The sequence below is a fragment of the Pseudophryne corroboree genome, chromosome 2 (genome assembly GCF_028390025.1).
Source record: "Pseudophryne corroboree isolate aPseCor3 chromosome 2, aPseCor3.hap2, whole genome shotgun sequence".
Lineage (NCBI taxonomy): Eukaryota > Metazoa > Chordata > Amphibia > Anura > Myobatrachidae > Pseudophryne > Pseudophryne corroboree.
In genome coordinates this window covers 114,137,160-114,155,146 of record NC_086445.1, presented here as the reverse complement: position 1 = coordinate 114,155,146, position 17,987 = coordinate 114,137,160, and the positions used below count along the sequence as shown (strand labels likewise).

The 17,987-nt window shown below is 47.7% G+C and overlaps 1 protein-coding gene across 3 annotated transcripts in view; it reads left to right on the top strand.

The window, feature by feature from the left end:
- The window catches only part of CENPJ (centromere protein J), a 74,606-nt gene that overhangs the window by 46,433 nt on the left and 10,186 nt on the right, over window positions 1-17,987 (top strand). For all 3 annotated transcript variants that reach the window (XM_063951620.1, XM_063951619.1, XM_063951621.1), the window contains exons 12-13: window positions 11,442-11,545; window positions 14,250-14,348. In XM_063951620.1, coding sequence (XP_063807690.1) covers window positions 11,442-11,545; window positions 14,250-14,348 — 203 coding nt within the window. The remainder of the gene's footprint in view (window positions 1-11,441; window positions 11,546-14,249; window positions 14,349-17,987) is intronic.

The window sequence follows — 17,987 nt, the reverse complement described above, 5'->3', positions numbered from 1 at the left end:
AGAGTATCGGGAGGGGGCAGGAAGAGAGGAAGTTGTCTATGCGCTCTTGCAGACTAACGGGGTCACCTAGAGTGGGTAGGTTATACAGGGATTGGTAATATTCCTTGAAACAGTGGGCTACTTGCTGCGGGTCATAAGTCAGCTTGTGACGTTGGTCTTTCAGCGAGAGGATTCTATTCCTCTGTTTGCGAGCGCGTAAGCGGGAGGCTAAGAGGAAGTCCGCTTTGTCACCCTTAGAGTAAAACTTATGTTGTAACCATTGCATGGTTTTAGCGGCTTTGGCCGACAATATTTGGTATAATTGGCCTTTGAGAGCCAGGAGTTTACTATATATAGAACGACTGGGCGTCTGTTGGTGTCGGATCGTTAGCTCTTTGATTTGGTTCTCAAGATCCGCAACCGCCCGGAGATCCTTCAACGTTTGGGCTTTAGCTAGAGAAATAAAGTGCCCCTGGATGGTAGCTTTATGTGCTTCCCAAACTATTGCGGGAGACATCTCGTCCGTGGTATTCAGGGAGAAGAATTCCTTCAGGGTCTCTTTTTTCAGAAGGAGAGCAGAGTTCAATCTCCGACGGAAAGTTGTGGGGGGTGTAGGGGAGGAATCAACAGTCAAGGAGACCGCTAAGTGATCTGACCACACTACAGGGGAGATCGAGGCCTTAATCAGGCCTTGTACAGTGGAAGAGTCTACTAGAAAAAGATCAAGTCTAGAGTGAAGATCATGGGGAATAGAGTAATGAGTGTACGTACGTTCACACGGGTACAGTACCCTCCAAGCGTCGTAATATCCCGAGGACGTTATGTAGTCAGCTAATCGTCTGGATTCCCTGTCAATGGGCTAGGGTTACGAGATTGGGTACGGTCCCACACTAGATCTGGCACAGCATTAAAGTCTCCACCAATTATCACCCGTCCCTTCGATAGTGTATCAAGGTGGGAACGGAAATCGTTGTGGAAGGCGCCCTGCTCCATATTCGGGGAGTAAATTGAGGCTATAGTTAAAAAGGAGTCCCCAAGTTGTAGGACAACAATATTGAAGCGACCCTTGGGATCCGAGAAAGAGTTCTCAATAGTGTAATGAAGTGAGGCATGAAGCAGGATAGCAGTACCTTTACGCTTTTAGGGGGTTGTGGAGTAGAAGGCCTGAGGGTATGCTCTCGAGGCCAAGGAGGGATGTTCAGTTTTAAAGTGCGTTTCTTGTAAAAGAATTATGTCAGCCTTCTGATTTTTAAAGAATTGGATGGCCATAGTACGCTTTTGGGGGGAGTTGAGTCCGTTGACATTCAGTGATACAATGTTAAGAGTCATGGGGGGTTCCAGAGCGAAACTCTGCTCGAGGGAGGTCTGACCGCCCAGCGTGTAGTGCAAAGCTGCTTAGGGGGGGTATAAATGGGATGGGAGAAATTAGGGGCAAAAAACAAGGGGAATGGAGGCCATGTGGCCAACCGAGTATCCGAAAAGGGTCGCAGTCCTAAGGACACGACGTACAACACCACTATAGGGCCCCATCCATACAGGAGGGGGACCTGGTGTTGTGGGGGTGAGGCCGGGAGGAGAACAGAGGCATACCAACTGTCCAACAACCAGAGTAACAGTAAAACGTGAATCATTAACGTGGGCATGGGGGGGAGGGTGGTTTGCGAGGCAAAAAAGGGGGGGGGGATACCCCAGTAACTTGTAGATAGGGCCTGGATGTACTCCAACTAGGGAGGGTCCATTCCAGTGACGGAATGAACCTAGCAAAGGGACAAACCATACCCTAATGTGTCAGGTAAATTATCACAGTATAACATACAAACAAGAAAGTATATAAACGTGTAGCAGTTATTAGAGATAGATAATTATCACCAATTAAGACAATCAAAGCATCACCGAGCAGCGGCATGGGGCGACCCCGGGGTTTTGGTATGGTAGTATCACAAAGTCAGTGAGGTAGTGAGCCGGGGAGGCAGGATGTGAGGGTGCATAAGGGGAAGCTGCACGCCGCTGCGCAGGAAGAATGGGCACTAGGCACAAATGCAGTATAAACAAGAAAACAAACAACATCTCTATAACCTTAAGTTAGAAAAAGATATTCTGTAAGTCCATATAACAAAAACCTGAGAGTCTTGAGGTCGAGTAGCGTGTTCAGCGGGCGGTCGACCATTCAGCACGTGGGGGCGGTCTCGACTTCGGGTTCTCGGGGGAATCTGGGGATGGAGCAGGAGGATAAGTCGAGAAGAGCCCCAGTCGCCGCAGGACCGACAAGCCATCGTCAGGGTTCTTCACCGAATGATTTCGACCGTTGAAGGCGAACTGTAGAGCAAACGGAAATCCCCATCTATATAGGATCTGGCGGTTGCGTAGGGCCTTAGTGACGGGCAACATTTCCCTTCGCTTTTTGAGTGTGGAGGGGGCCAGGTCTTGGAAAATGAGGAGGTTTGATCCCTGATATGGGATAGCAGGAGTGCCTCGGCAGGCGTTGAGCACTTTTGTCTTGATGTGAAAGAAGTGCATGCGAAGGACAATATCTCTCGGGGGTTGGTCTGGGGGTGGTTTTGCACGGAGAGCTCTATGTGCTCTATCCAGCAGAAATTGATCTTCCGAGAGGTCCGGGAGTAGTTGTTGAAAGAGGCCCAGGAGATACTCCGGCGGCGCAGGTGAATCTATCGACTCTGGTACGTTGCGTATTCGCAAATTGTTTCTGCGCGAGCGATTCTCCAGGTCCTCGACTTGTTCGCGCATGAGGTCAACTTCCGACCGCAGTTCCGAGACTTCCTGAGTAACCACATCTTGATAATTGCAGATATCATCAGTCTTACGCTCTAAAGCGTCAGTACGAGATCCTAGGGAGGATATCTCCATTTTAAGTTCCTGAATGGCCGCCCGGAGTTCAACTCTGAATGTTGTCGCAATCCTCTGTACCAAGGAATCATAGGGGTGTTAATCAACAGTGAGAGCCGAGTCAGATCTGGATGGAGAGGACCCCATATCCTGCAGAGTCCCAGGCGAAGCCGGGTGTTGATTCACATTTTTGCCCCTTTTGGGGCCAAAGAATGACGATGCGTCTCCAGGAGGAGCCTTACGGTTTCTGTTAGACATGACCACTATATTTCAGAGCGGAAATGTATAGATTTATAGAGAGAACTGTGAGGGGGGTGGGGTAGAGCCCAATGCCTTGCAGAGAGAGAGAGGTGTTTCACATGGACATCACGGAGGAGTTACACAGGGAGAGTTTGAGACCCGGCCAGCGGTGATTCCCGGTCTTCGATGATCTCCGGGCCGTATAGCGCCTATGCCCGGGGTTGCAGGAAGGACTTGCCGGCTGTCTCAGAAATGGAGTCCCCGGTTCCGGTGCGGGGACTAGGCGCTCAGGTCGTTCTGCGGTCTGGACACAGTAGTCCGCGGTGTGGTCCCAGGCACGAGGAGGTTCAGTGTCGATGTGCCAGCCGCCAGAAGGTCGAATGGTCCAGCGGGGCAGCGCGTCACATGTGCGACCGGCCGGGAGCTTTCGGCGCGCACAGCGGGACGAGACACGCTTTCCGTCTGTCACTTCAGGCCCAGGGGAGGGATCGCCTGCGTCCGAGGTCCCGGGGGGAGGTCTCCACAGGGTATGAGACGTGTGGGGAACACGCGGTAGGCCCGCCGAAGTTCGCTGCGGCTGCAGGCGGGTCTCGGAGCTCGACTTCAGAGCACCCCCAGACTTGAGGTCCCGGTCCCCGGAGGTATAGCAGGCCACGAGTTCGCTGCGGCGGGGATGGTCTCTCAGCGCTACGGAGACCCCCAGCGGGCAGTCCACCGCTGTCAGTATGTCCTCAGTGCACAGCAGGGGCTGATGGATGGTATATGGGGTATATTTTTATGTACCATGTTGGGGGACCCTTCTGGATCAGTCTGCCCCTGTAGGTACACCGGCGGCGCCGAGCACCAGTCACGGGCGCAATCTCTGAGCCCTGGTCAGGTCCTCCTCCACAAGCAGCCGCCGGGCGCCGCTCCCCTCTGTCTCACTTCCGGCGGCTCCGGCTAGCCGGGGACCGAGCAACGCCGCCGATCTCCAGAGGCCGCCGTGTGTAGCGCATAGCTGCTGCTCCGTCACCAGGAGGTAAGGGGTGGGGGATCCACAGCGCCGCTCCACTGGTCTCGGGAGGCCCTCCAGTCCGGGGGAAAATCGAGGTCCCGGTCTAGGAAGTGCCCGTAGGCCGCAATCCGCGGGAGCTCCAAAAGGTGCTCCCCGATTCCGCGGCACTGTCAAGGGCACGTCTGAGTACTTGGAAGGGAGCCGGAGTCAGCTTTACTGTAGATAGGGACAGCAAAGGGCTGTTTAACAGGGTGTAAGGGCTATTAGCTGCAGGAGCTCATGCAGGGCACGTCTGCTGCCATCAGTCTCCAGGCCACACCCCAGGTGGGGGGGGGGGGGGGGGCTAATATTTATGTTATTTCTCCTGTGGGGAGCAATAGGATTTATGGGGGGAACAATGTGAATAATTAATGTGGGAATCAATAGGATTTATGTAGGGAGCAACATGATTTATGTGGGGAGCAATGTGATTGTATTTTCTGTGTAGGCCAATGTATGTGTGGATTATTTTTTTTACTGTGAGGGCCAATGTGTGTTTTTTTTCTTCCTGTGGGGTAACTGATGGTGTGCCTTGGCAATTTTAAAATATTGTTTGGTGTGTCGCGAGTAAAAAAAAGGTTGAAAATCACTGCTTTAGGACATAAGAGAAAATAGGATTTCTCTGAGGTCCTAAGTGGATGCTGGGTACTCCGTAAGGACCATGGGGAATAGCGGCTCCGCAGGAGTCTGGGCACATCTAAAAGAAAGCTTTAGGACTATCTGGTGTGCACTGGCTCCTCCCCCTATGACCCTCCTCCAAGCCTCAGTTAGATCTCTGTGCCCGAACGAGAAGGGTGCACACTAGGGGCTCTCCTGAGCTTCTTAGTGAAAGTTTTAGTTTAGGTTTGTTATTTTCAGTGAGACCTGCTGGCAACAGGCTCACTGCATCGAGGGACTAAGGGGAGAAGAAGCGAACTCACCTGCGTGCAGAGTGGATTGGGCTTCTTGGCTACTGGACATTAGCTCCAAAGGGACGATCACAGGCCCAGCCTGGATGGGTCCCGGAGCCGCGCCGCCGGCCCCCTTACAGAGCCAGAAGAGCGAAGAGGTCCGGAAAAATCGGCGGCAGAAGACGTTCCTGTCTTCAATAAGGTAGCGCACAGCACCGCAGCTGTGCGCCATTGCTCTCAGCACACTTCACACTCCGGTCACTGAGGGTGCAGGGCGCTGGGGGGGGGCGCCCTGAGACGCAATAAAAATACCTTACATGGCAAAAAATACATCACATATAGCTCCTGGGCTATATGGATGCATTTAACCCCTGCCAGAATATACAGAAAATCGGGAGATAAGGCAGCCGGAAAGGGGGCGGAGCCTATCTCCTCAGCACACTGGCGCCATTTTCCCTCATAGCTCAGTTGGAGGGAAGCTCCCTGGCTCTTCCCTGCAGTCACTACACTACAGAAAGGGTTAAAAAAAGAGAGGGGGGCACTAATTAGGCGCAGTATTAAAACATACAGCTGCTATAAGGGGAAAAACACTTATATAAGGTTATCCCTGTATATATATAGCGCTCTGGTGTGTGCTGGCAAACTCTCCCTCTGTCTCCCCAAAGGGCTAGTGGGGTCCTGTCCTCTATCAGAGCATTCCCTGTGTGTGTGCTGTGTGTCGGTACGTTTGTGTCGACATGTATGAGGAGGAAAATGATGTGGAGACGGAGCAGAGTGTCTGTAAAGGTGATGTCACCCCCTAGGGGGTCGACACCTGAGTGGATGTACTGTTGAAAATTACGTGACAGTGTCAGCTCTGTATAAACAGTGGTTGACATGAGACAGCCGGCTACTCAGCTTGTGCCTGTCCAGACGTCTCATAGGCCGTCAGGGGCTCTAAAGCGCCCGTTACCTCAGATGGCAGATACAGACGCCGACACGGATACTGACTCCTGTGTCGACGGTGAAGAGACAACCGTGATTTCCAGTAGGGCCACACGTTACATGATTGAGGCAATGGAAAATGTTTTACACATTTCTGATAATACGAGTACCACCAAAAAGGGGTATTATGTTCGGTGAGGGAAAAACTACCTGTAGTTTTCCTGAATCTGAGAAATAAAATGAGGTGTGTGATGATGCGTGTGTTTCCCCCCGATAACAATTGATATTTTCTAAAAAATTATTGGCAGTATACCCTTTCCCGCCAGAGGTTAGGATGCGTTGGGAACACCCCCTAGGGTGGATAAGGCGCTCACACGCTTGTAAGAACAAGGGCTCTACCCTCTCCTGAGATGGCCGCCCTTAAGGATCCTGCTGATAGAAAGCAGGAGGGTATCCTAAAATGTATTTACACACATACTGGTGTTATACTGCGACCAGCAATCGCCTCAGCCTGGATGTGCAGTGCTGGGTTGGCGTGGTCGGATTCCCTGACTGGAAATATTGATATCCTAGATAAGGACAGTATATTATGGCCTATAGAGCATTTAAAAGATGCTTTTCTATATATGCATGATGCACAGCGGAATATTTGCCGACTGGCATCAAGTATAAGTGCGTTGTCCAATTCTACCAGTAAAGTGGTCAGGTGATGCGGATTCCAAAAGGCATTTGGAAGTATTGCTTTTGAAAGGGGACTTTTGGGGTCGGTCTTTCAGACCTGGTGGCCACGGTAACAGCTGGGAAATCCACGTTTGTACCCCAGGTCGCCTCTCAAAATAAGACGCCGTATTATCAGGCGCAGTCCTTTGTTGGCAAGCGGACAAAAGGTTCCTCTTTTCTGCTCGTGACAGAGGGAGAGGAAAAAGGCTGCAGAGATCAGCCAGTTCCCAGGAACAGAAACCTTTTCCCGCCTCTGCCAAGCCCTCAGTAGGACGCTAGGGCTTTACAAGCTCAGGCACGGTGGGGGCCCGTTCTCAATGAATTTCAGTGCGCAGTGGGCTCACTCACAAGTAGACCCCTGGATCCTTCAGGTAATATCTCAGGGGTACAAATTGGAATTCGAGACGTCTCCCCCTCGCCGTTTCCAAAAGTCGGCTTTACCGACGTCTCCCTCTGACAGGGAGGCAGTTTTGGAAGCCATTCACAAGCTGTATTCCCAGCAGGTGATAATCAAGGTACCCCTCCTGCAACAGGGAACGGGGTATTATTCCACACTATTGTGGTACCGAAGCCAGACGGCTCGGTGAGACCGATTCTAGATCTAAAATCTTTGAACACTTACATACAGAGGTTCAAATTCAAGATTGAGTCACTCAGAGCAGTGATTGCGAACCTGGAAGAAGGGGACTACATGATGTCTCGGGACATCAAGGATGCTTACCTTCATGTCAAAATTTACTCTTCTCACCAAGGGTACCTCAGGTTATAGTACAGAACTGTCACTATCAGTTCAGACACTGCCGTAGGGATGGTCCACGGCACCTCGGGTCTTTACCAAGGTAATGGCCGAAATAATAGTATTCTTTTGAAGGAAAGGAATTTTAGTTATCCCTTACTTGGACGATTCCCTGATGAGGGTAAGATCCAGGGAACGGTTGGAGGTCGGTGTAGCACTATCTCAGGTAGTGTTGCGGCAGCACGATTGGATTCTCAATATTCCAAAATCGCAGCTGGTTCCGACGACTTGTCTTCTGTTCCTAGGGATGATCCTGGACACAGTCCAGAAAAAAGGTGTTTCTCCCGGAAGAGAAAGCCAGGGAGTTATCCGAGCTAGTCAGGAACCTCCTAAAACTGAGCCAAGTCTCAGTGCATCAATGCACAAGGGTTCTGGGTAAAAATGGTGGCTTCCTATGAAGCAGTCCCATTCGGTAGATTCCACGCAAGAACTTTCCAGTGGGACCTACTGGACAAATGGTCCGGGTCGCATCTTCGGATGCATCAGCGGATAACCCTGTCACCAAGGACAAGGGTATCCATCCTGTGGTGGTTGCAGAGTGCTCATCTTCTAGAGGGCCGCAGATTCGGCATTCAGGACTGGGTCCTGGTGACCACGGATGCCAGCCTGCGAGGCTGGGAAGCAGTCACACAGGGAAGGAATATCCAGGGCTTATGGTCAAGCCTGGAGACATCACTTCACATAAATATCCTGAAGCTAAGGGTCATTTACAATGCTCTAAGCTTAGCAAGACCTCTGCTTCAAGGTCAGCCGGTGTTGATCCAGTCGGACAACATCACGGCAGTCACCCACGTAAACAGACAGGGTGGCACAAGAAGCAGGAGGGCAATGGCAGAAGCTGCAAGGATTCTTCGCTGGGCGGAAAATCATGTGATAGCACTGTCAGCAGTATTCATTCCGGGAGTGGACAACTGGGAAGCAGATTTCCTCAGCACGATCTCCACCCGGGAGAGTGGGGACTTCACACGGAAGTCTTCCACATGATTGTGAACCATTGGGAAAAACCAAAGGTGGACATGATGGCGTCCCGCCTCAACAAAAAACTGGACAGGTATTGCTCCAGGTCAAGGGACCCTCAGGCAATAGCTGTGGATGCTCTGGTAACACCGTGGGTGTACCAGTCAGTGTATGTGTTCCCTCCTCTTCCTCTCATACCCAAGGTACTGAGAATTATAAGACGGAGAGGAGTAAGAACTATACTCGTGGCTCCGGATTGGCCAAGGAGGACTTGGTACCCGGAACTTCAAGAGATGCTCACAGAGGACCCATGGCCTCTGCCGCTAAGAAAGGACTTGCTTCAGCAAGGACCCTGTCTGTTCCGAGACTTACCGCGGCTGCGTTTGACGGCATGGCGGTTGAACGCCGGATCCTAAGGGAAAAGGCATTCCGGAAGAGGTCATACCTACCCTGGTCAAAGCCAGGAAGGAGGTGACCGCACAACATTATCACCGCATTTGGCGAAAATATGTTGCGTGGTGTGAGGCCAGGAAGGCCCCCACGGAGGAATTTCAACTCGGTCGATTCCTGCATTTTCTGCAAACAGGAGTGTTTATGGGCCTCAAATTGGGGTCCATTAAGGTTCAAATTTCGGCCCTGTCGATTTTCTTCCAGAAAGAATTGGCTTCAGTTCCTGAAGTCCAGACATTCGTCAAGGGAGTACTGCATATACAACCCCCTTTTTGTGCCTCCAGTGGCACCGTGGGATCGCAACGTAGTTCTGGGATTCCTCAAATCACATTGGTTTGAACCGCTCAAATCTGTGGATTTAAAATATCTCACATGGAAAGTGACCATGCTGTTGGCCCTGGCCTCGGCCAGGCGAGTGTCAGAATTGGCGGCTTTGTCTCACAAAAGCCCATATCTGATTTTCCATTCGGACAGGGCAGAACGGCGGACTCGTCCCCAGTTTCTCCCTAAGGTGGTGTCAGCGTTTCACCTGAACCAACCTATTGTGGTGCCTGCGGCTACTAGGGACTTGGAGGACTCCAAGTTGCTAGACGTTGTCAGGGCCCTGAAAATATATGTTTCCAGGACGGATGGAGTCAGGAAAACTGACTCGCTGTTTATCCTGTATGCACCCAACAAGCTGGGTGCTCCTGCTTCTAAGCAGACTATTGCTCGTTGGATTTGTAGTACAATTCAGCTTGCACATTCTGTGGCAGGCCTGCCACAGCCAAAAATCTGTAAATGCCCATTCCACAAGGAAGGTGGGCTCATCTTGGGCGGCTGCCCGAGGGGTCTCGGCTTTACAACTTTGCCGAGCTGCTACTTGGTCAGGGGCAAACACGTTTGCAAAATTCTACAAATTTGATACCCTGGCTGAGGAGGACCTGGAGTTCTCTCATTTGGTGCTGCAGAGTCATCCGCACTCTCCCGCCCGTTTGGGAGCTTTGGTATAATCCCCATGGTCCTTACGGAGTACCCAGCATCCACTTAGGACGTCAGAGAAAATAAGAATTTACTTACCGATAATTCTATTTCTCGTAGTCCGTAGTGGATGCTGGGCGCCCATCCCAAGTGCGGATTGTTTGCAATACTGGTACATAGTTATTGTTACCAAAAAATTCGGGTTATTGCTGTAGTGAGCCATCTTTTCTAGAGGCTCCTCTGTTATCATGCTGTTAACTGGGTTCAGATCACAAATTATACGGTGTGATTGGTGTGGCTGGTATGAGTCTTACCCGGGATTCAAAATCCTTCCTTATTGTGTACGCTCGTCCGGGCACAGTATCCTAATTGAGGCTTGGAGGAGGGTCATAGGGGGAGGAGCCAGTGCACACCAGATAGTCCTAAAGCTTTCTTTTAGATGTGCCCAGACTCCTGCGGAGCCGCTATTCCCCATGGTCCTTACGGAGTACCCAGCATCCACTACGGACTACGAGAAATAGAATTATCGGTAAGTAAATTCTTATTTTTGGTTACCTACCGGTAAATCTTTCTCGTAGTCCGTAGAGGATGCTGGGCGCTCGCCCTGCGCTTCGTTTTCTTGCAGTGGTTATTTAGTTCAGTACTGGCTGGTTTCTAGGTAAGTTCTGCGTTTTTTACGGTTTCAGTACTCTTTCAGCTGTTGCTGAGTTTATCCGGCATGTTTGCCGGATTTGCTTTTTTGTGTGAGCTGGTATGAATCTCGCCACTATCTGTGTATAATCCTTCTCTCGAAGTATGTTGTCTCCTCGGGCACAGTTTCTAGACTGTGTCTGGTAGGAGGGGCATAGAGGGAGGAACCAGTCCACACTATTAAACTCTTAAAGTGCCAATGGCTCCTGGTGGACCCGTCTATACCCCATGGTACTAATATATGGACCCCAGCATCCTCTACGGACTACGAGAAAAGGATTTACCGGTAGGTAACCAAAATCCTATTTTGTGTTTTAAACCAAGTTTGTGTACATTCACACAATTCATTTATGTTTCACATACACCTTATACACACAACTTGAAGGTCATTTAATACATTATTTTTTATAAATTTGTGCATTAAACAAAGTTTGTGTACATTGAGCCATCAGAAAACAAAGGTTTCACTATATCATGCTCAATCAAAAAAATCTGTATTTTGGAATATTCCGTATTTCGGAATATTTGGATATGGGATACTCAACTTGTATTTGATAATAATAACAATTCAGTCTCCACCAGAATTATAGCACCAAGTACAGTTTTGTTTTTTTAGGTGACTTTGTTTAAATATTGGAAACTTTTTTTGTAATTACATTTTCATTTTGTACCCTGAAGTTGGGTTGATCACACTTACTGTACTTGTTAAACTATCAGATTAACACCAACCCTGCTCCTCCTTCGTGTGTATGACGCCAGTGATCTATTGTGCGGCTGTAGGCTAATGGAAAAGGTGGCTAAACTGTGTCCATTCATTGCTAAATACATTTGTGGCAATATTACGTGATCAGAGCAGTAATTGGTAATATATAACTTAATTTGGCCATACATATAAAGACCATTCTGTCATGAAACTCAGTAGCTAAGTCTTGCTGTTTCACTCCTATTGCTGTCATAGGATTAGCTCCTAGAGGTCTCAGACAGACTTCTCTCAGTGACTCCAGTAATTCAGAGGCAACGGCAACCACAGTGAAGGCAGCGGAACCTGCAGCTAGTACTCGGGTAAGAAAATGTACCTAGAACTCCATCCATCATTAATGGCTGAAAACTGACCAATATTTGCAAATCTAACTAGATGTTTTATTTTACATTTATAATATCAAGTTTGAAACTTTTGCTTTAAACCGTTGGCATCATAAAGAAAGTAACAGCACTCACAGTTCAGCTTAACTGGGTATAAACATCACAGCGACAACCACTGTGATGGGAAACAACATATATACCTACTACCGTTTCCTTTACCCTGTATGTGATAATGTAATAACATATACACCTACTGTCGTTTCCTTTACCCTGTATGTGATAATGTAATAACATATACACCTACTGTCGTTTCTTTTACCCTGTGTGTGATGATGTAATAACATGTACACCTACTGTCGTTTCCTTTACCCTGTATGTGATAATGTAATAACATATACACCTACTGTCGTTTCTTTTACCCTGTGTGTGATGATGTAATAACATATACACCTACTGTCGTTTCTTTTACCCTGTCTGTGATGATGTAATAACATATACACCTACTGTTGGGGGTAATTCCAAGTTGATCGCAGCAGGAAATTTTTTAGCAGTTGGGCAAAACCATGTGCACTGCAGGGGAGGCAGATATAACATGTGCAGAAAGAGCTAGATTTGGGTGGGTTATTTTATTTCTGTGCAGGGTAAATACTGGCTGCTTTATTTTTACACTGCAAATTAGATTGCAGATTGAACACACCCCACCCAAATCTAACTCTCTCTGCACATGTTATATCTGCCTCCCCTGCAGTGCACATGGTTTTGCCCAACTGCTAAAAAAATTCCTGCTGCGATCAACTTGGAATTACCCCCGTTGTTTCTTTTACTCTGTATGTGATGATGTAATAACATATTCACCTACTGTCATTTCTTTTACCCTGTATGTGATAATGTAATAACATATACACCTACTGTTGTTTCCTTTACCCTGTATGTGATAATGTAATAACCTATACACCTACTGTTGTTTCTTTTACCCTGTATGTGATAATGTAATAACATATACACCTACTGCCGTTTCTTTTACCCTGTATGTGATAATGTAATAACATATACACCTACTGTCGTTTCTTTTACCCTGTATGTGATAATGTAATAACATATACACCTACTGCCGTTTCTTTTACCCTGTATGTGATAATGTAATAACATATACACCTACTGTCGTTTCTTTTACCCTGTATGTGATAATGTAATAACATATACAACTACTGCCGTTTCTTTTACCCTGTATGTGATAATGTAATAACATATACACCTACTGCTGTTTCCTTTACCCTGTACGTGATAATGTGTGAGCTATAACTCCCAGCTACCCAGGTGGGAAATCGTCATATCACTTAACAATGTCCGGAAAGGACACATGGAGCAACATATCAGATGTTATATAGTAATTGCATAACAGAGTCCTAATGTTATCGTTATTCCGATCCCCTCTCATGGGAGTTGGAACATCATCTAACTGTGCAAGTGTTAACCAAGCTCATTAACTGCAATGTGCTTCTGACATGTTTCATTAATCTTAGTATACCGGATCCTGGCGCAATTGAGCGCACATATTTATGAACCTCTCCGGCATTTGTCCGATACGTATTCCCAGTGTTGTATAATCCACTGATTGCATCCTAGGGATTTTTGGAGACTGCTTTTTAATTCTGGTGTGAGGGCATAACCGATCCCCATTAATCTAATACTGGGGGAATAGGACAGTAAATCCTCAGCCTTGATGATAAGCAATTATTTATCTGCCAGATGCCAGAATACATTGACTGGTCCCTTGTATATTCCATGGGCCAAATTTGCCTTTCCTATCGTAGTAAGGGAGTTACTGAGTACTTCAGGCTTTTCCATCTCAGAGCTATCCTGTTCTAGGTCCCTAATTTGTTCTGTTAAGAACATTTTAATGAAAGATGAGGTTTAAATTGTGGCACCTGTAAATCTCCTGGGAATCTTTAGGAAGTGTTGTCATTAGAATACAAGATTGATGTGAAAATACACACAGCTGTTTTGAACATACATGAAACTATTATTTATTATTATTAACAGTTTCTTACATAGCGCAGCATATTCCGTTGCGCTTTACAATTGGAACAGTAATAGAACAAAACAGGGTAAAAAGTAAAAACCGACAGACATAGAGGTAGGAAGGCCCTGCTCGCAAGCTTACAATCTATAGAAACGACTAATATAAGTAGCAAAATGTTATTATAGAAGCAAAGGACCAGGAACATGCACGTAATAAATGTACCCTAGAGAACATATACAATACAAATGGTGCACAAGTAGTTTGGATTTACTGTGTCATACACTACCATATAGCATAATACCATAAGTTGATTGCTCTGTGGGTTCTGCTGTGCAACTTGGCCCTGCAGTGGGCAGTATGTCTCTCAGATACACACAATGGTCACGCATGTTACTTCCATGCTGACATGCCTCATTACCATGCTCTGTGCTGTAGCAGCTGTGTTCCATTCTTTTAACCAATGCAAACTTCAAAGTTTCTCCTTTGTGCTCCAATGGCCTTTGGCGTTCTCCCTGCAAGCAAACGCCTTCTGTCTGCACAGCTATAATATACCCAGAGTCTTGTAGACTTAGACGTGTTTGTAATGCAGATGTATAATACAGTGTTTCTCTGCAGGTGATGTATAAGTAATCCATATTATAACATTGCACTTCTCTGCAGGTTTCGGACAAGGCCCTGCCTACAGAACGGAGGAATGAGAGCTCTCCAGTTAAAGAAAATGATGATGTCCAGGGAGAAATTACATATCCAGATGGGAAGGTGAGATGCCTGGACCGTATTCTTACGCCATACTGTATACTTTCATTGCAAGTTAAAGCTCTCTACACTGCCGGCAGATTGCCCCAAGTTGCTGCGTTGTGGGCTAAAAACCTGAAACCATCAGTGATTGATCCCAGTTGGCTGGTGAACTATCAATGTGTGTAGTTATTATGTGACTACACTAGCTTAGCCCATATGATGCAGTCACTTGGCATTTCTACAGCGGGGTACACTGGTATTCCACAGGGAATAACGTTGGGGGGTGTAGAGTTGGATCTTGATTCGATCACCAACAGGCTAAAGCTGTGACTGTTCCCAGGATGCACTGCACCGCCTCCTCTATAGCCCCACTTCCAGGCACTGGAGCTCAGTTTGTAAGTTGGTGCCTGAAGTGCAGGCAGCTAACAGGTTGGGGTGCACTAGGTAAGCCCTGAAAAGAGCTTTTTAAGAAGACTTCAAGGGCCGCATCACTTTCTATGTCTTTATGACCTGCTGTGCTGCGGCTCCATCACCTCCCTCAGCGGCGCTGTATACTCCCGCGACCTGGTTCCCAGGTACTTGCAGCGGAGACACACCGGTTTTTCAGGCACACCACATCTGTCATTCTCCAGGATCGCTTAGCTGCACTAGAAGGGGGGAGGTAAGGTAAATCGCAATCCGGTCGTGGTCCCAAGAGACGGACCGCACTGCTAGCATGGACACTATGTCGCACAGGGACCCCACTATATCCACCAGGGCAAGGAGTACAGGTTGGATTTATTAAAATCCATTTTACATAGGCTCCACAGTACCTGATGTTGAAGTCCAGCAGATGGGATGAGGCGCTGACCTGTAGCCTCTCACCCAGCTCCGGGCACAATCAACTGCTGGTGTTCCCGCCCTGGAGCTGCCTTTCACTCTCCCTCACTTCCTGACAGAGATTTTGGCGCCATCTTCACTACTAACGGGGCTGATCTCTGGGACTGCAGGGCTCTGTCTCCTCTGTAAAGCCGCCTGCCTCATCAGCGCTGTGCTTTTACAGACACTTAAGTATTCTACATGTCATTTTAGACAGTGTTAGTTAAGAACAAGTGTACTGCTATCTGAATATTTAGTACGAGTATTCTGTGATATACATCCAGTATCTACTGTGCATTGTTATATCTATCCTCATACATACTAATATGTAAATTACTAGTCCAGTGCATTTTTATTGTTCATACGTAATAACTTCTGCATTGTATATGTGACTGTGTGTGCCTGGAGCTGTGTATCACACTACTCGCTATCACTATATTCTGTACCATGGGAGGCTAGCACACAGGATATACTGTTTCGTATTTTTCTCTGTATGTTTCAGTCACCTCATACTGCTAAAATCCTGTATGTGCTCGACATTTACTGTCACATAACACAGGGTTATTTGCCGGTATTATGTTTGTCTGGCTATATTGTACTGTCACGCTCTAAGACTACATTCCTTATAATGTCTGCTACACAGGGCGGGAAATCCATGGACGCTCCTGCATCATGCAGTGCTTGCACCACGGATTTACCTAAAGGGGGAAGTTTTAGCTACTGGTTCAGGCACTATGGGGTATATTTACTAAGGTCCCGATTTTGTCCGAGATGCCGTTTTTTCTTCAAAGTGTCATCTCGGTAATTTACTAAGCAGAAATCACGGCAGTGATGAGGCCATTCGTATTTTTTTGCAAGTCCAACAAAAAAAATACGAATGAATACACCATCGGTCAAAACGCGGCTGTTTAAGTATGAATCTCGGTCATTTACTAAGAAGTGCAAAGCAAAAAAAAAAAAAACACTGCCGTGAAAAAATACAACTCGTAAAAAAGTGCTAAAAAAAAACAGACCTGCTTTTTTGAGCCGTGATTGGATAGGCATGCACGGATCCATGAGATCCGTGCATGTATATCAGTGGGAAGGGGTGGGAAAGTGTTAATTTTTTGAAAAAAAATTGCGTGGGGTCCCCCCTCCTAAGCATAACCAGCCTCGGGCTCTTTGAGCCGATCCTGGTTGCAGAAATATGGGGGAAAAATCGACAGGGGTTCCCCCATATTTAAGCAACCAGCATCGGGCTCTGCGCCTGGTCCTGGTTCCAAAAATACGGGGGACAAAAAGCGTAGGGGTCCCCCGTATTTTTAAAACCAGCACCGGGCTCCACTAGCTGGACAGATAATGCCACAGCCGGGGGTCACTTTTATACAGTGCCCTGCGGCCGTGGCATCAAATATCCAACTAGTCACCCCTGGCCGGGGTACCCTGGGGGAGTGGGGACCCCTTCAATCAAGGGGTCCCCCCCCCCAGCCACCCAAGGGCCAGGGGTGAAGCCCGAGGCTGTCCCCCCCATCCAATGGGCTGCGGATGGGGGGCTGATAGCCTTTTTGTAAAAGTGTAAGATATTGTTTTTAGTAGCAGTACTACAAGGCCCAGCAAGCCTCCCCCGCATGCTGGTACTTGGAGAACCACAGCGTCAGCGGTGAGGTCACTTTCGGTCAACTACTCTTTTTGTCCCCCGTATTTTTGGAACCAGGACCAGGCGCAGAGCCCGATGCTGGTTGCTTAAATATGGGGGAACCCCTGTCCATTTTTTCCCCATATTTCTGCAACCAGGATCGGCTCAAAGAGCCCGAGGCTGGTTTGCCTTAGGAGGGGGGACCCCACGCAATTTTTTTTTTACATTTAAACTTTATTTATTTTTTAAACAAAGTGCACAATGAAGCCCAGCACGGATCTCTCAGATCCGGCCGAGATTCATTGTATTAAAGTCGGCAGTGTTTTACAAGTCACTCACGTAAAACACTGCCTAAAAAAACGAATTACATCGACATCGGAAAACCCGAAAATGCAGAATACGGCAGCTTAGTAAATTAGTCGTAATAAATTCAAAAAGTTGCAGTTTTACACTTTCGATGTCATTCGTGATTATTCTCCCACCAAATCGGGAGAATTACGAATGTTAGTAAATATACCCCACTGTGTCATACATCTCCCAGCCAGCTCGCAGCACCTGTGGCCAATCAGGAACCACCCTGGGCAGCATTATCAAATATGCTGACTACCCTGGTAACGCGTCTCACGCCCCCTGTGGGCCCTCCTGTGCCATTACAGCCACATATTGTTCCTGTGGTGAACCCGCCATGGGCGGATTCACTATCTACTCAGGTGCAAAAATTATATCAATCTTTGATTGCTCAACCTACCCCTCGCCCCTCGAAAGAGGCCAAAGGGTCCTCCAAGCGGGCCATTTCTTCCTCCCAATCCACTAATTCGGATAATTCTTCTGATGAAGATGGGGAATATACTGATCCGTCAGACACGGATACTGTTGCTTCTGATGAGGATTCTATAACTCAGGTTGATGTTCCTGAAATAGTGGAGGCTATTAAGCTGATTCTCCAAATGGAGGATGACGCTGAACCCACATCTACATCTAAGAAACCTGATACATTCAAACGTCAGAAGGTTGCTAAGGTAGTCTTACCGCACTCTGACCATTTAATTGACTCGCGTCAGGAATCGCTGAAGGAACCGACGGATAAGCGTGTGGAGGGATGCCTGAAGTCTATTTACACTCTTACCAGTGCTGTACATAGACCCATTATGGCAGCCTCTTGGGCTGCAAAAGGAATTGAAGCCTGG